This window comes from Seriola aureovittata, chromosome 11, assembly GCF_021018895.1.
Source record: "Seriola aureovittata isolate HTS-2021-v1 ecotype China chromosome 11, ASM2101889v1, whole genome shotgun sequence".
Taxonomy (NCBI): Eukaryota; Metazoa; Chordata; class Actinopteri; order Carangiformes; family Carangidae; genus Seriola; species Seriola aureovittata.
Window position 1 is genome coordinate 13,054,007 of NC_079374.1, and position 18,351 is coordinate 13,072,357.

The 18,351-nt window shown below is 43.7% G+C and overlaps 1 protein-coding gene across 2 annotated transcripts in view; it reads left to right on the forward strand.

Annotated features, from left to right (window-relative positions):
• LOC130177559 (FERM, ARHGEF and pleckstrin domain-containing protein 1) overlaps positions 1 to 18,351 on the forward strand; it is a 51,411-nt gene that overhangs the window by 26,573 nt on the left and 6,487 nt on the right. For both annotated transcript variants that reach the window (XM_056389420.1, XM_056389419.1), the window contains exons 3-22: positions 2,237 to 2,341; positions 2,463 to 2,505; positions 2,599 to 2,677; positions 3,534 to 3,631; positions 4,186 to 4,300; positions 6,352 to 6,499; positions 6,685 to 6,780; positions 6,873 to 7,036; positions 7,178 to 7,246; positions 7,338 to 7,413; positions 8,156 to 8,369; positions 13,016 to 13,203; positions 13,513 to 13,602; positions 15,268 to 15,401; positions 16,591 to 16,672; positions 16,760 to 16,997; positions 17,089 to 17,219; positions 17,327 to 17,395; positions 17,830 to 17,919; positions 18,230 to 18,312. In XM_056389420.1, coding sequence (XP_056245395.1) covers positions 2,237 to 2,341; positions 2,463 to 2,505; positions 2,599 to 2,677; positions 3,534 to 3,631; positions 4,186 to 4,300; positions 6,352 to 6,499; positions 6,685 to 6,780; positions 6,873 to 7,036; positions 7,178 to 7,246; positions 7,338 to 7,413; positions 8,156 to 8,369; positions 13,016 to 13,203; positions 13,513 to 13,602; positions 15,268 to 15,401; positions 16,591 to 16,672; positions 16,760 to 16,997; positions 17,089 to 17,219; positions 17,327 to 17,395; positions 17,830 to 17,919; positions 18,230 to 18,312 — 2,312 coding nt within the window. The remainder of the gene's footprint in view (positions 1 to 2,236; positions 2,342 to 2,462; positions 2,506 to 2,598; positions 2,678 to 3,533; positions 3,632 to 4,185; positions 4,301 to 6,351; positions 6,500 to 6,684; positions 6,781 to 6,872; positions 7,037 to 7,177; positions 7,247 to 7,337; positions 7,414 to 8,155; positions 8,370 to 13,015; positions 13,204 to 13,512; positions 13,603 to 15,267; positions 15,402 to 16,590; positions 16,673 to 16,759; positions 16,998 to 17,088; positions 17,220 to 17,326; positions 17,396 to 17,829; positions 17,920 to 18,229; positions 18,313 to 18,351) is intronic.

Here is an 18,351-nt window from a genome sequence, read left to right on the forward strand (position 1 = left end):
TAGCAGTTCCCTGAAGGCACCTTGACCAGTGGCCACGCATTGTGGCTACATGGATAAGTGCTAAGTGCTTCACAGAAGACATTTTGACATGTAGCAGAGGGAAAAGCACAGGTGTAATTAATAAAATCACTGATTGCTGAATTCAATTTGGCTACTTCAGTTTCAGTGTCCCGGTACTGATCATGCCTACTCACTGTGACACTGTCATGGCTTAATGCGAGATTACTGCCCATGGTTTTGTAATGTTAATTATATTTAACAATCACTTAACGTTCCACAGTCCTTATACTTTCTTTGGGTGTAATTCACATACTACCCCCCCCCCCCATGTACTTTATGTTTCATCACCCGACCATGTTCAGTGGTATAAAGCGAGTTACTCTCATACCAGTTTTCATCATTTCACAGTCACAATTAGACTTTAGAGTGAAGGCCGTGTTACATAGTGTCCTGCGAGTGCCTGCGTCATGACAACCGTCAATCCCCGCGCCTTATGCTTCATTAACAAAAGCGCTCTCATTGTGTCGGCTGCAGCAGTGTCAGATGCCAGCCCCATAACTCCAAGTCCGCAACAGCTGCATTTAATCAAGCACTGCCTGGCTCTAATCAGCCTGTGCCTTACCCATCTCTGCTTGGCCCGTGGTCATTTTACACTGACAGCAGATTTATAAGGCTGGATATGAGAGTGCTCCAGTGAGATAGAAATACTCTTCAGCCTTCACTGCATTCAGCTCGTTTTTTTTTTTTTTTTTTTTTCCCTGCTGCTCCTTGCTCCTGGAGCCCGTACAGAGCGCATTTGTCCAGAAAACACGAGACCTAAGAATCCATTCAGGGGTAGTTTCGCCTGCTGGTTGCAGCAGTCCATTAGAAAAGCAGTGTGTGTGTGTGTGTGTGTATTTGAAGGGGGGTGTTTTTGGCTGATGACCTCTTTCCCTCCAGCCTCCTTGTGGCCTTCCTCATCAACTCCCATCACCATATGGAAACAGCTGGTCCCCGGTGGTAGGATGCCCTGTGCGCTGCGTGAGGCAGCCTGGAGAGAGAAAGTGGTGCTTCAAACAGGAAGGACAGACGCAGGGAGGAGCGGTGAGAGTGGGGAGGCTTGTTTGGGGGAAGATTATGGATTCGGTTGTGGAAGTGTAAACCCTCTCACTAAGCTGGTGGAGATTAGGTTTTTATTCTTTAAGCGTTAATAAGAACACAGGCAGTGTCGCTCTTTGCCTTTGAAACACTGCAAAGATTTACAGGCGGATGTCAGCGCAGTTCAGCTGCATGAAGGGAATTTTTTTAGGAGCATTTGCTGAAACAACTCACTGTCTTTTTGTGTTACAGAGGAGGAGAAACTGCTTTCCTTGAAACATACTCTGACACAGTCCTGGATCATTATCCAAGCCAGGGGAAACTGCTACTATAAACACTCACATTCTGTAGCTGCGTTACGCTCTGCTCTGGTGCAAACTGGTCACGGGGAAGCATCCAGGCAGAAATTCTCCCGTTGTGTGCCTGACAGAGCTCTGTCTCTCCTTAGGGCGACTATCACAGAAGGAGAGTTTCTGTGGAAATCCCTGACATTTACTTGACCTAACATAGGAATGTTTATCCCTCCTTCTCTCTCTAAAGATGTGGTGGCTTTTTTGCGGTTTGTGTGGTGTCACATTGTTGTTATTTGTCAGTGGGCGGTGAAGTCATTCTTCAAAGTGTTTACCGTGTGTACTGTATGTGGGGGTGAGTGAGGACAGAGGTGGTCAGGGAGACTCGCTCTTTATCCCATTCCGATTCTGTATCAACCTCAAAGGCCGCAGATCCGTCATCAGTGACAGCAGTGGCTCTGAAAACACAGATCAAAGACGGGGTCCACTCCCCCTCTCGCTGCAGCGGCTTTTGGTCAGCTCCGCCTTTGAATGTCAGGATGGAAGGAGGGAGGATAGCGAGGAACTCAGACAGGGTTGTCATCTATTTGTGTGACATTAACTACCACAGGGTTTGACAGGTCTACAAAACACAACTCTCTTTTGTTTCTTGCTTCTCCTTTTTTCTCAAAACCTGCCATTGGGGTTTCCTGAAGTTTGTTTGTTTTGCATTTAAATAAGAGTATAAAATTTCACAGTGCCATTTGACTGGATTGCTTAGAACAAAAATCCAGATTAGAAATAGACATGGTTATTTTACATGGCCTTAAAAACCTTGCTCAAGCGTTATTTTAACCAGAGATCTTTGTGTTTTTTCCTCTTGTTCACAGCAAAAAGCCTCAGGCAAGGTGCTGTTTGACCTGGTCTGCTCTCACATGAACCTCATTGAGGGCGACTACTTTGGCTTGGAGTTTCAGAACCATCAAAAGATGATGGTGAGTGAGGATGAAAAATAAGAGTGAAATAGAGCCTCTTCTTACAGATCCCAGAATTAGTTTTACTTAAAAAAAAAAAAATACAGCTACTGAGTAATGTATTTTTTTCTCTTTTTTACAGGTTTGGTTAGACCACATCAAGCCCATCATCAAGCAGCTCAGACGTAAGTGTTTCTCACTTTAAAGACCAAATCTGTTTTTTGCAAACAATCAAAAACTAAAAGGAAGTATATAACTAACTGATTTTGCGTTATTAGGACCGAAGCACACAATCCTGAGGTTTGCCGTTAAGTTCTTCCCTCCAGACCATGCCCAGTTGCTGGAGGAGCTGACAAGGTGAGCTCCTTCCCACCTAATTAAACTAGTTTAATCTCGACATCTTGCATGCTCTCCAGTTGGCATTGAAATATGCATATATACACGACATGTCAATGTAAATGACTTCGGCTGTGACTGGAAGTGATTGTAGAAGCATAAATGACATGTGCGCCGGTTCCCAAAAGATTTATTCCCCACTCAGCTTTGCAGTTCTCATGTCATGGCTGCCGTGTTTTCTGATTTAGCCCTCCGGAGATTAGCATGGCGCTAATAATTTTCTGGTTTCTGTTTCCGCTTTGTGGAGCCGGGCCATGACTTGCACGTTTTCCGTGTCAGAGTGGAGAAATAATAGGCGTACGGAAATTAATGTCCACAAGAGACCTCCTGCCAAAGCCAGCTATCCTCTATTACGCAGAGCAGAGCAATATATTTGACATCACAGTTTCATCAGCTCCATGGCTTGGTCGAATGGTTACAGCACATGTCACACAATGCCCCCTAATTATTAAATCTGTTATTTAGACTATATATGGTTCTTGCTCTGGCTTGCATCCAAGAGAAGCAGCACTGTAACAGTCAGTAAATCTTAAGTAAATGACTTCACTCTACTCATTACTTACAGAATCCAATATGTGCCAACTGTGATTTTGCAAACAGAGTCAAAATATAATGTGAATTTCTGTTCAAATACAATGTGCCACAGCACATTGTATTTGAACAGAAATTCAGCTGCAGCACTTCTCATGGATTCAGCTATATCTGAGCGGATCCAGAGGTTCATTTGATGTTGCTCCAGTGCTGGAACCCACCACCACATCTACCCTTTTTTTTTTTTTTTAAATAAAATTTGAATTCTGTTTGTGTTTGTGTCCAGGTATCTGTTTGCCCTCCAGATCAAACAGGATCTTTCCTGTGGACGTCTGACCTGCAATGACAGCAGTGCCGCACTGATGGTCTCCCACATTATCCAGTGTAAGTCCCTCACAACTGTTTCCTCATTTAGCTCAAGAGACCAAAGCATCCACAGATCAGAAGACTCTCTTTGAAATCACATTATGCTTTTTTTTTTTTTTTTATTCACACAAGAGCTTATCATCAAACATTGTCATATAGCGAACCGCACACTGTAGCAAATTGATTATATGTGTGTTGCTATGGATACCTTTCAGTCAGATGCCAGAACATAATCTTGGAGAAGTGCTTCAGAACAACCACTCACATCATTGTGAAATATGGGCATTTTCATACCCTGACATATCTCAGCCACAGTCTGTTACCCAGTAGTGATTAAAGACAATGTGGATGATGATGGAGATCAGTTAAACTTCGAGTCTGCATCTAATTATGCTGACACAATTTAACACAGTTATTTTTTTTTATGAGGAGATAACTTAATCGAACGGTTTTTCATTCTGTGCCAAGATTTAATGTTGATTTGTCCCTCAGTTTATGACCCAGCAGTAATTTGTAGCAGATATTTCTACAAAAAGATGAACTTTTTTCATTTCTCCTCACTTACTTTTCAGCTGAGATTGGGGACTTTGAGGAGAGTCAGTGCCGGTCACACCTCCTCAACAACAACTACATCCCGGATCAGATGCCCCTGATTGACAAGATCATGGAGTTTCACTCAAAGAATATGTGAGTTGCTGGAACCGGAGGACTGTGGGCTGTGTGTGCAGTCTTGGATGCAGTCAGAGTTCCTCTTTAACTCTACTCATGAAATCATCGCTCAACACAAATTATTCTGTTCACCCGTGAACAGGAAAGGTTGTTTCAGACCTCGTGCATGTCCCTCGGGGAAATTTTATTGTACAGGTGACACATTCAGGAAACAAGCCATTGAATAAATGGCTGGTTTCTAAAGAGTGCTCTGTGCAGCTCTTTAGCGTAGTTTGGCTCAGAATAGCCAGTCTTTGTAAGTTGTTTTACAGCTTCTGGCTAGAAGAGGATATGAGTTTGACTGCTGCTCTAACAACAAAAGGCTGCATTGCTCAAAAAGGAGGACTGCAAGCTTGCTTCAACCCACAAAATGACTCACACAGCTGTTGTCAGCTGGTTTGGTGGGTTAAAACCCCAGATTTGCAGTGTATTCTCAGGTGTTTAACGCAGGAGTTTGTGTGAAGTGAAGCTGGTTATTGAACTTGGCTCCTTTTTACTCAGTACTTTTCCTACTCTGCTTCTAGTTTAACAGCCTTATACTGCCGGGAGTATATTACTGGAGACCTTCCAGATCTCCTCCCACCCATCCTGCCTCAAAATGTCAAAATCATCAGTGCACAAGTTTGAATACGAGCCAGAGCTTTGCAGTCCCTCGTCTCACCTCTACGTTACAGCGAGGTGTGCCAGAGATGGACACACAGTGGGCGGCTGCTGCTACATGAAAGGAGCTCGATTAGATTTGACTGCTCTCTTTGACTTGTGTTTTTTTTTTTTCCTCCCCCCCAAGGCTTTCATAGTTGATAACTGTAACTGCACTTCTTCTGGTTGGATGCCACGCTGAGTTAAATCTCTTATTAAGTACCACACACAGGAAACAGGAAGGCTTATCCACTGATAAGAATTAGGAAAGTTAGTTAGCGTTTGCAGCCCCTCCCCAACCTCCCACTCACCATGCTCCATAAACTCAAGATAAACACGAGAAACCTGGATCCACTCGGACTTGGTCTTTCACCTCAATTAGTGAGCCGCACAGCAGGATGATAAGCCAGGAATTAATTTATTTGTCCAAAAAATTTGCTGAAAGGATAATGAACGCTGCGGTTTGTTCTTGTTAAGTCAAAGTGTTGAAACCTGAGGTACAATCAGCCCTTTGAGGTTTGCTCTCCTCAATTCATCCTGCCTGCTCAGGTCTTCCTAAAAAACACAGACTGCTTTTGTATAACACACAAAAATAAATTGAGGGATAAGGTAGTTGTGCTTCTATTCCATGTTTTTCTTAATGTCAACAAAGCAAGACGGTGAATATAGATGAACTCAAATGAACTACAACGCCGATTGTTGTGTCCCACACTGCGGTGATGTAGCTCATTGATGGAAGGTGTATGACTCAAAGTGCATTTCTTCCCTCATGGTTTGATGCAGATTTTCAATTTCTGTATAAAGAAAACCGAGAGTGAAAACGCTCTAGAAAAAAAGTCGAAATATCACAAAAAGTTTTTATGTTTGGCTGACGACCATGCTTGGTGAATACGTCATAATGTACATGAAGCATGTGACTTAAAAATCACTTAGAGTGGCAGCTGACCAAAGCATCAGATATGTGAGGGCTGATGAAGAAACTGTAGCGCTCCTCAATTAATACATGAAATAAACATAAAAGGAATATTTCCATCATCTTTTCGACACCGTTTGCCATTGTTTGAGATTCGACTGCTGCTCTTTTAATTATGATGATGATGATGATGATGATGATGATGATGATGATGATGATGATTTGACAGCGACAGAGTAAAGAATTATGCTGCCAACTGTTTATCTCAGTCACAATATCCCCAGCCTCAATCAGATGGAAACTTGACAACAGATAGATGAGCTATGTCAGTCTTTGGCTACACAGACAACACTTTGTAGTAGGATCAGCTGATTGTTCATTTCGGCCTTTTCATTGGATTTGTTGACAATAAGGACAATATAAAATATCACCAGCCTTATTGTTAAACTTCTTACTGTCGTGTTTTGTGTTTTTATAGAGGTCACACACCAGCAGAATCAGACTATCAGTTACTAGAGGTGGCGCGCAGGCTGGAGATGTACGGGATTCGCCTTCACCCTGCCAAGGATCGTGAGGGCACGGTGTTAAGCCTGGCTGTGGCGCACACCGGCGTCCTGGTCTTTCAGGTCAGTCACGCTGGTTTGCAGGTCAACACTTTTAATGATGAGTGTAAGAAGTCATCTGCGCGGCACAAACATGACGCAGCATTTTGTTCTCGGTTCACCTCGATGGGTATGTGTGGTAGTTTAAGTGTGTTTTTATTTTTTTATAGCCTGAATTAAAGGGTTAATTCCATTTTTCGTCACTGCAGGGACACACAAGGATTAACGCCTTCAACTGGTCTAAAGTTCGTAAACTGAGCTTCAAGAGGAAACGTTTCCTCATCAAGCTCAGGCCAGACTTAAACGTAAGTTATGTTGCTGAATTGTACCGTGTATCATTAAATCTAATCGTAAATGCAGTGTCATCTAATAAATGTAACAATCTCCGTTGCTCTAGAGTTCGTATCAGGACACTTTGGAGTTTCTGATGGCCAGCAGGGACTGTTGTAAAGTCTTCTGGAAGATCTGTGTCGAATACCACGCCTTCTTCCGCCTCTTTGAGGAACCTAAGCCCAAACCCAAGCCTGTGCTCTTCACACGAGGTTCCTCCTTCAGATTCAGGTAAAGAGAGATTGCGTCGTAAAGCTGGTGTCTGTCTCGACAGTTTCAGCCCATCGCTTAACAAGGACGACCACAGCTCTACCTGAAGAGCTCATTATTCTCTCTCTCTCTCTCTCTCTCTCCTGTGCTCCTTCTCTGCAGCGGTCGCACACAGAAGCAGGTGATTGATTATGTGAGGGAGTCCGAGTTTAAAAAGATCCCGTTTGAAAGGTAAAGGCTGCACACATGTTCACAGACACATTTGGTCTCCGTGAGGTTGCTCAGAGTGTATAACGCTGACCTTTAACGCCCTGTCTGCCAGGAAACACAGTCGGGTCCAACACAACAGCCGCCTTTCGCCGTTGCCTTCTCCGCGTGACCATGAAGTGCCAACAGAAGTGAGTTTCTTAGGCTTGTAGTGCAACTGTAGTGGACAGTTAGCCTTCTTCAGGTCTGTGCTGTCTTACGAATCTCATCATGGTCATTATGCTTCCATTTACACAAAGAAAACCTTAATGGAACCCTGTGGAGTTTACTTACAAATATTGAAAGTTTCTCACCAGAAACCACTGTCTTTTTTTTCAGTGTTTTAAAACCTGCATTACACTCATAAATGCGTGTCATACTTTACATAATATTTTGTCATTTGAAAAGAAAAGAACTTGCCATTCTCATTTTGACTTTTGTGTGTGTGAGACACTGGTGAACTAGATGAAGACAAATGTTTTTACACATATATGGACTCCACAGCCCCTGTAGTTCAAGGCTGGGATAGACATTGTCTGTGTGCAAGATGTACGAAAACAAATCTCTATACAGAGGTAACTTCAGACTTCTGGTCACCTTCACTCCTTGCTACCTGGTATACTGTACCTGCTTGCATTTCTAGTTTACATGCATGTTCACGTCGGCTGGGAGTTTTCCTCTTGCCGGCCTTTTGCTACATTTACAGGCACATTACCAGCGCCAACTGTCGATCAGCAAAACCATCAGCAGGATTGTACATCCTATACATACAAACATGCTCATCAAAACAGTGTGACAAGTCCCCGCAGGTGGTCAAGACCTCCACAGGGTACCATCAAGTCAGTCAATAGACTTGAAACGCTTTAATTCTCTGCCTCTGTCTGTTTCTGTCAGAGGGGTGCTCCCGGGGCCAGAGTCGACTCCCCTCCCCGGCGTCATTGGAAAGAGTCGGCGTTGGTGAGCGCAGAAGATCCCTCAATCTCGCAGACAACGAGGACGAGCCCCTTCCACCAGAGAAACGGCCACGAGGACAGAACGGGGTCCGTGTCCAGGACAGAAGAGACAAGAGGCTCGACACCACAGCCCCACCCGGAACATCTGAGTACAGGTCCAGCATCTCGAGCCGCTAAAGGCAGCAGCTTTTCCATCCCCTACATTGACTGCACTGATGTAGATAGTGAATATAACATGGGCAGGGACCCGGCTGCTAGGTTGAATCACAGCTATAGGGAGCAGGCCATGCCCCGCCGGGGGTCTGGCTCTGGGAGCATAAACGGGGCTTTGCAGGCCCAACAGGAGCATTTTCTGGGTAGGGTGCGGTACAGGGAGTCTCCTTCGTCTTCTAAACCATCGCTCAACATGAGCCTCCAGTTTAATGAGTCTCCCAAGCAGTCATACAAAAGGCCTGACCACAGTCCTGTCTATGGCACCATGGCGGACGTCAGTGCTCATAGTAGAGAGAGGCATGGCAGCAGCAGCCCTCTCACAGTCCCACATACGATGGGATTGAGGAGTGTCGTCACCAGTCCTGCCATGAACACGTTCCATCAAGCAGCTTCCCCTGGCCACGCTGAGCAGAACGGCTACGGCTCTGTTCCCCCTCACTTCGACGAGGGCAGGTACTCCCCCGTTCCGAGTCGCTCTCCGCGCTTACAGAAGCTCCACAAATTGCGTCACCACTCCGACACAGACCCGAACCAGGGAGCACACTCGACAGGGCAACAGTCCCGTCCCGTCCTGTCTCGGGCTGAGCGTATGGCTGCTCTTGAGCGCCGCATGGTAGCCAATGGGCTCTCGGCACCGGGCAGGTCCAGGGCCAGTCTGGGGCAGAAACGCTTAGGGCAGGCTGGCGTCACACATGTGGGAGCGGTTCAAATGAACGACGGCTCCACCACCAGCGGTTCAGAGTCCAGTGAGTCTGAGCTGGAAACAAACAGGGGGAACTGCAGCAGCCCCCTGGTGTTTGGTAACCCAGTGGAGGCCAGCTCCCCTTCCCCTATACCCAGGAACAAGTTTTCCTTTGGCAGCCTCCAGCTGGACGAGGAGGCAGATGAGGACGGATGCCATGCCTTCAGTGATGATGATAGCGCACAGATTTTCAGCTGTTAGTGCACAGAGGGCCTCAAACCGTCTCTGCAGGAGAGGTTAAATGGTTTAGCCTGATTCCCAACGGTGTAAGAAAGTGGGTGTCAGTGGGTGACAGATTATTTCTGTCAGGAGACTACTCAAATCTCCACGCTCCATGTGCACCGCGGTCTTCTTAAGCACTTTTGAGCCCTCTCTTTCATTGAGAAGCTGTTCCCTCTGCAAGACTGCATGAAGGAAGGAATGTGTGCAGGGTTGTCTTGTTTGCTGCATGGAGGTACTTTATCTTTCAGCCTCCCTCTTTTTAATTGTATTAACGTGTCTCTGCAGACATACAAACAAGTAGCAAGTAACATAACAAGTGCCATGTAACTACTAATTCATGCAAACTATGGAGACTACAGAGAATTAGTGGCTCTGTTTATATGTTTAAAAGAGAATTTATTGTTCCAGTTGCACTTTTTCTCTTTGAGTTTACTACCTTGATGTAAAAAGTCAGTTTATTATAGAGTTGTTGAATGCTCAGTCCAGTTACTGTCTCAGTTGCCTTATGATTTCCAATAGGGAAATACAAATATCATTCTGTAATTGTCTGTAGATGGATCTATTTTCTACTCGTTGGTCACGTTTTGTACAGTTTTCTGTTAAACACACTTTGTACTGTGAAGTCCTAAAAGACCTGTGGATGTATAATTGTGGCAGTTATTAAGTTTCAAAGCATATATTTTATGTTTTTATTAACAAAGTTGGTAGGAATAGGCAAGAAATACAACAACAGGAGTAAATATGAGCTCAAGATTTGTTGTCTAATAGCATTAGAGACCAGCAGTGGCTTGGTCAGGCTGAGGTGAAAGTAAATGTGTGTTGCAGTGGTAGTTTAGCCACTCCACATCAGTTTATGGCTCTTATACTCACCGCTGACATCCCGCTCTGCACTTGACTCAAGCTCAAGTATCTCTGGCAGTAATTTGGTGTCACAAAGCCAAGTCCTCCAACAGATATGGTGTCAACAAACTTTGCAATGTTCGTAGCAAAATGGCATTGCGCTTTTTTTTTGCTTTTTTTTTTGGATCTCCTCTTTTTTTCTTTCGTTTTCTTTTTTGCACTTGTGTCTTCATGTTTATTCGTGTTGTTTTATCTGTTTGAGAAAGCGATGAGCTTCATGTCACATTTCTGTTCTTTCGTTTTCTTTGTCCAATGTATGCTCTTCTGTCTGTCAGCATGAAACTGTCATATCATGTCTGTTTTTTTTTTTTTTTCTCAGCTGTGACTGCATGTAAACCTGTTCTGTCACTCACTACTGTCTGTGTGGTGCAAAAAAACAAAAAAAAAATCCAGTTTACCAGCATCTGGGTTCCCTTCTCTGCAGTGATGCAGCTAACATTTAATTATTCCAGAGGAGGGAGAGAACACTGGGTTAAGAATGACAGCAGCTTGGGAATATGCAGGCAAATAGAAGCAAGGTTTTGTATCTGTGTATGTGTTTGCACTGCATGTGTGAAAGGCACTTTAAGGGCAACACCTCAAAGCGCAGAGTCCCTGTGCTCATCCATCACTGTCGACTGCTGTTGCAGTGCTCCCAGACGTTTTTAGCATTGACGTCCGAAAACATAGCCGTAGTGAGATTTTTTTATGACCCCTGTTTTAGATTTCGAAATCATATGATGTTTCAACATCATCCCTGGTGAAATTATTCAGAGCTGCACTGACATGGATTAATGCAGCATTACGAAAAGGAAAGTTCATTTTGTGGGAGTTACTGGATCGCTGCAGTGTGAGGGAACCCTCTCTGGTGCACGCAGCTCTCCCGTAGACCTGGAGTAACACTTTGCTGTACGAAAAGTCATTTGGAGCAGATACAACAAAAAATAAATAAATAAATAAAAAATACAATTTAGTCGTGAAACTCCAAACCATCTAAAAATGTGTTTGTTCAGCTCACAGTTCCAGGTCTGTAGGTGAGACTTGTATGTGTGTGTTCAACCACTGGTGTCTTTCAGGGTGTGTTTCCAATGCATGCTGCTCTAAACCAGGACTGAGGCATGGTACACATCATGCCCCTCTGCCCTGGCTGCTCTCTGCATGCGCTGTACTGTATCTACTGTAATATACAGGTAGTGCTCACAGTCACCTCACTGTTATTTCATACTTTTATATAACAGATGAGAGAATTATGATGTCAAAGTAAAATCAAGCACTAATAATTCATCATTTTAAAATAGCAGATAAATATACAGTGTTTTTACAATTCACTGTGTCACTATTATAGGTAAATTGAATGTAAAACTGACTGATGCATGTTTCCTCATTACCAACTGACTTTTTACAGTGACATATAACAGTGTCACGAGGCTGTTTATTCAAAATATTCACATTCATAAAGATATTTTTTATATTTTAATGTTAAATAATAGGTTAGAAGACCATGTATGAACTCTTTCTCTAAACTTTCTCCCTCAGTCTCTCACTCTGTCACTCAGTGTTCCTCTAGACACTCGCTGGGCTTTGACCTTTTTATGCTGCTTTTCTCAAACTTCAACAGTGTACATATGTTATTTTAGAGTCAATAAAGATGACCTTTATGAAGAGAGATTTCTGAATCTTCTTTTTGAGATCCCCGGTCTGCTGGTAGTTTCAGATGTCAGACTTTTCCCCGTCATCTTCCCTGTAGTTTTGTCGTGTTCGTTGGTGAATGTCTGTGCATATACTTTTTTTTTTTTTTTCCTATTCATGTGTAGAAATCTTTCTGAGTCACTCCTTCCCTCTGTGGTGTTTAGACTAATTCTTGCCCAGAGTTTTGCTGCTACGTTGAGCTAATTGCAGCCATGAGCTGCACTGCTCTGTGTGCAAGTGTTGCATCACTGTTGTGTTTGGGCCGACACATCGCAGGACAGCAGAGAGAGGTGGGCAAGTTGCAGCTATAATATAGTAAGTAAGCTGAGTGAACATCGTCAGTGGAGATGACACTAAGTAAGCCGTCCCTCTAGATCATCCTGCAGTATGTGTCTCAGCTTGTGTACTGATTGACATGGCACGAAGGCTGCCAACGCTGTCTGGACTTTAGAGTGAGTCATGGCTGACTTTTCACTTTCTGCCCCAGCTAAACATGATTATGTTTCCTGTATGGCTGAGGAAGACTCTGATCCTGGGGCAAACTGTGTTTGTAAATACTAAAATAGTTTGCTGATGCCTGCATAGTTTCCCAGTGGGTGATGTTTGCCTTGTTGGATGATGAATTTAATGCTGGAAAGTTTCATTAATATGAAAATGTGATCACAGTGTCTTTGAAATTGGACTTTCTGTAGAGCTGCTAGTAACTTAATCTTATTATTTTTGTCTTAAACCATTAAAAAGTTTTACTCTACAAGATGTGAGACCGCCATATCTATGATGACATCTTCAATTCTTGTGTAGTCCAACCAAAGGGACTAATTTTACATTGGTATAAAACACAGACAAGCAGCAAATCCTCACATTTGAGGAGCTGGAACCAAGGAGCATTTGGAGCTTTTTCTTTAAAAATGACTAAAGCAATAAGCTTCATTTTAAGTTACTTATATCCCTGACTTCATATAAATTCTCACAGTGTGCCAAGCTTACAAATATGTGAATCACTCTAACTTTTGATCTTTTCTCCTCTCGCTGCGGCCGCCGTGTGACCCTGAGCAGGTGTGGTGTCCAACAGTCCTCACCTGTCTGCGTCCTCCGGTCACTCCCATGGCATGGTCAACGGTCAGAAGTCGCTGGAGCTGTGCAGTCACAGTCCCAACGGCCGACAGCCTTCCCCGCTCACCAGCCCGCTGCTCAACGACGCCTGCAGCGTTCGCACTGATGACGAAGACGAGGTTCGGAGGAAGGTTTGTAAACTAGAAGCACCTCGATGAGATGTCGCATGGGTTCTTAAGATTTTTTTTTTTTTTTTTTTTTTTTTTTTTTTACAAAATTGTGCTTCAAAGCCTTCAGCATATACTCAAAATAGCTGTGGACCTAGATGACATGTCCTAAATAAATCTCCACTGGGACTGAAGCTGAGAATTTTCCCCTCAGCTTACTAGAGAAATGGGTTAGACAGGTAATGCAACTGACGAGGCGCCAGTTACTGTTGGACTTGCTCATAGTGGGACAGTTCAGTTGTATCCTCTCCCTCCGTTGTGTTGTCTTTGCAGAGGTTTCCAACGGATCGGGCCTACTTTATCGCCAAGGAGCTGCTGACTACAGAAAGGACGTATCTGAAGGACCTGGAGGTGATAACTGTGGTAAGACAGGCCAAGTCCGCTCTCCAGCACACTGCTCTACTGTTTGTTTTCTCCTGCGCTGTCCTCCGGGTAGAAAACATTGATTATTCCGGTTAGCTGCTCCATTGCAGAGCGCCCGCCAAAACACAGAGTCAGGCAGTGACACAGGGATATTTTGGCAGTTGCGATTTCATTTTTTATTCATTCCCAACACTCGTGCCCCGAAATGCATTTATCTGTCTCACTCAAGGCTGTGAATACTAAACTGTGTTTGTGTTTAAAGAGATAGATGGATTTAGCTGCATGTTCCCTCTGCATGCGACTCCCTATTTCAGTCTGTTCCTTTAGATTTCACTGGCTCGCTACAAGCATATGGACGCCATTTCATTTTGATAATATCACAAAGGAAATGCTGCAGAAAACAGGATATTAAATGTGCGGTTCAGCTCCCTCAGCTGCAAACAAGGAGGATGTTCTTACGAGGGCCGCGCTGAAGCGCCGCTGTCGTCTGACTCTGCACGCACGTGTTTCCACTGGCCGGTTTCAAAGGCTGCAGCTTTTCTCGTCTTGTAATTTTCAGAGAGGCCTTTCACACATCTCATAAATATTTGGGTTGGCCGATGTCCTCGTCCAGCTTTGTGTGTGCTTGTCTCTCTAACTCCCTCTCTTTCCGCACACTGGTCAGGGTAATGCTGCTGTTTGGGGTGGAGTCATCTGAGTAACAGCTGGTGCCTCTTCTCAAACCCTTCGAGAAACACTCACTTTTCCTAAAACCCACTTCCCCTTGCCATCACGTCAGCTAAATAAAGCCGTTTGCTGTCTGCTGTGCCCTAACGCACAACATTGGAACATTTGGCTTCAGTATGACTTAATGAAGTGATAGCGTTAAGAATGATTGGCTATTGATTCTTCCATACGTCCTCGGGCAATTAAAGGATCTAAGAGATGTCACAAGACTGAGGTGCAACAGCAGAGACACAGATGGAGGACTTTTGGAAGCATCCTGCGAAAATCTGCTTCAAGAGAGCATTCATCAGTGCTGTTCTAATGATCCTGAACAGGCTTGTGTGCGTTTGTGAGAAAGGATAACTGGTTAACAAGAATGAGACCAGAGCACTAGGGGCACAGAACACACACACACACAAAAAAAAACTCGGCAAATACGCAGTATGAGTCTTATCACTGCAACTTTTTTCCAAAATGTTTTTCACACCTTCGATATCCAAGTGATATTTATTACATGGTCACTTTATCGTTTCTGAAAACACTCACAAAATCCAGCAGGTATCTCTCCTGGTACTTGTATTATCATCGACCAGCCGAATCAAGTGTATTTTTCTTATCCAAAATCACAAATTTGCCTTGAAGGGCAATACAATCTGCACAGCATATGACACCCTCTACCCTTAAACCTTTGATTCAGATAAGAAGAAAAGAAAAAGTTTTATGGTTGTATCCCTCAGTTTTCAAAGTGTAGAGATTTAACTCCTACATCCATCACAGTATAAGGGATTTCATTTCTGGTTTCTAACTTCCCTTGAGAGATGATCATGGTTCATACTTCCGTGTTGAAATGTGTGGGATAATTGGATGTAAAATAAGTGTAACTCTTAACGTGTAAACTAAGATTCTCCATGTTAATTGCTTGAAAGCTCAGTGCATCTGCGTGTGTATTTGTGATTGCAGTCTTTCCAGAGCGCTGTGGGACAAGATGAGGCAACTCCAGACTCTCTGAAGAACACCATCCTCTCCACCTTCGAGCCTCTGCACAAGTTCCACACAGGTTTTCTCAGGGAGGTGGAGCAGAGGTTGGCTCTGTGGTGAGAGACCCCCCCCACACATCTTCCCTTCCCTGCGGGGTTAAGAAGTCCAGTGATACGACGATTTGGGTTTGGTCCATTCCACCACAACTTCTGCCCCATTTTTTTTTTTTTTTTTTTTTTTTTTTTAAATAGTTTTATTGGCATTTTGTCTGAGAGGGCGACCCGGTCTCTTTAGTTGACCTCAGGAGCTGTCGTCTCCATGGCAACAGTCATGCTGCACCATGGCTGGCCTTTCCTTGCCCGTGGGTTTCTGCTGTCTGATCTCCTTAATGATGTTGTGCTTTATCTAACACACACTGAATCACACACACACACACTCAGACATGCAGACAGTGATGCATAAAGCCTACAGGCATTAACTGCAGACATGTAGTATAATACAGTATTTGTATTTCAAAGCGCATGTTGGCCTCTCATCGTTAGAACTCCAAATTAAAACTGGAAGTGATACGAAGTCAGCGCTGCTGATAAGAACCACATTCAAATGTGTATGCAAATTAGCCAGCACTACGTATCTCTTTCATGGCTTTGCATATTCAAATATTATAATATATAGAAGATACTGTATGTACCTTTGTCAGTGTGACCGTGATTAGAAAGTTGTCATATATGGAGAGGAGAGTGTTTTCAAGACAAAAATTCGTCTCCTTAAAGCTACTGCTGAAATGCTGTGCCACACTGAAAAATATTCTGAATGAATCCAGTAATGGCAGCCCATTACTTTTGCTCCCTGTATGGGGAAAGTCAAGTGCTCAAGGGAGACACCTGCTGGTGGGTCTCTCTGAAAGTTTAAACAGCTCTCTCCAACTTCATTGGAATTTTTCTTCCATAAGGTGAAACTCATCTGAATAATCAATGAGCTTGAAGGTCTTTTGTGTAGCTTACACAATTACTTCACTGTCTTCAATAATAACAAGAATGATAAAGTTTATTTATATAACATTTATCAAAACCAGATGTCCCAACCTGCTTTACAAGTACAAAATAAAAAGGAGACAGATTTACCCAGATTGAATGAGGCTATTAAAAATAGTAAAATATGTTTTCAGAAACGCTGTAAAAGTAGAGAGTTTAAAAGAAGTTATAAATAAGTCTTTTAAATAAAAAAAATATGTTTTTCAGTGATCTGAAAGAAGAACTCATAATGTTTCAGAGATAAAAAACTGCTTCTGTTTACCTGTTTTAGGGAAGGACGTTCCAATGCTCACATCAAAGGAGACTACCAGCGCATTGGCGATGTCATGTTGAAGAACCTTCAAGGTTTAAAGGTGGGGCGTAACTCTATGTAAAACTCTTACTAGGTAATGCTTTGGAAGTCATGTTCATGCCATTCTCCAACTTGATTCTGTCCATAGCCACTGACTGCGAACCTGCACAAGCAGTCTGAAGTTCTGTTGGAGCTGGAGAAGGCGTGCAGGGCTTCCCGCAAGTTGGAGGGTCTCTGCAGGGACTTTGAGCTGCAAAAGGTCTGTTACATCCCCCTCAACGTCTTCATTCTGCGGCCCCTGCACCGCCTCATTCACTACAAGCAGATCCTGGAGCGCCTGTGTAAACACTACCCGGCTACTCACGTGGACTTCAGGGACAGCAGAGGTACTACGCTCACACCAATGTTTATAGGTCAGCAAAATAATCTAACAGACGATTTTTTTCCAATAATCTCTTACCCGTGGTTTGTCTGTAGCTGCTCTGGCAGATGTGTCTGAGGTGGTGGACCAGCTCCAGGGAAGCCTCGTCAAGATGGAGAACTTCCAGAAGCTTTTGGAGTTGAAGAAGGATTTGCTTGGCGTTGACAATCTTGTTGTTCCTGGTCGGGTGAGTTTAAAGCTTAAAGGATTCCAAATGTGTACTTAATGTCTTATACCATGTGTCTAATAACAAATGATGCATGTGTTTTTTGGGGTTTTTTTTCTCTTTCTCAGGAGTTCATCAGGTTAGGCTGCCTCAGCAAATTGTCTGGAAAAGGCCTACAGCAACGAATGTTTTTCCTGGTAACACCCACTTTCTCAGATTTTCAGATATGACTAATCTTATTATTTAGTTTAGTGAGTCAGTGTAAAAATAAGCATGCTTTTATCTTTTCCGGCTATACATTACTCAGAAGGGCTTGGCAAATGTAGTGCAACTACAGATGTTCTTATTGGGAAAAATAACACATGTTGTTATGGCATGCAAGCGTTCTATATATGTGCTTGCTTTGGTCAGAAATGTAACTTACATACAAAGCAATGAAAATGTAGAAGTATACATGTATGGTGGCGCATTGTGCCAAAGAATATGTAATTATGACAAGTTGTTTGTGCCACCTGAGAACTATTTATTGGAGTATGTGCATTTGATTTAGTGAAGTTAAAACAGTGTAATTTGAGTTGATTTGAAAGATTGTTAATTTCCATTTTCTCTCTCTGTGCCTCTCTGTCAATAGTTCAACGACGTCATTTTGTACACGAGTCGAGGGATGACGGCCACCAATCAGTTCAAAGTGCACGGGCAGCTGCCGCTCCATGGCATGACAGTAAGAGCTGTGTCTCGCAGCTGAATAGGAAGTGCTTCAAACGCCTGTCACCAGTTTGTCATTACTGCAAATAAACTGCTTCCAACAGCTGAACTGCAGCTCTTTCACCGCACACACACACACACACACACACACACACACACGTACAATCGCAGGCACACAGACACACATTCAGGACAACTGCCTTCTCTCTCACTTCCCTTTCATCCTCACTCCCTCCTTCTCTGCCTTTCTGTCTATTTTGGTTCTCGCTGTCCTAGATACCGCCGCTCTCTAATGTGTTTTCTGTGTCTCTGTGTTCTTCTTCCAGATCAGAGAGAGTGAAGACGAGTGGGGTGTGCCTCACGCCTTCACACTGGTTGGACAGCGCCAGTCGGTGGTGGTGGCAGCGAGGTAAAAACGGCCCCTGTCAACAATGCACGGGCACCTCGT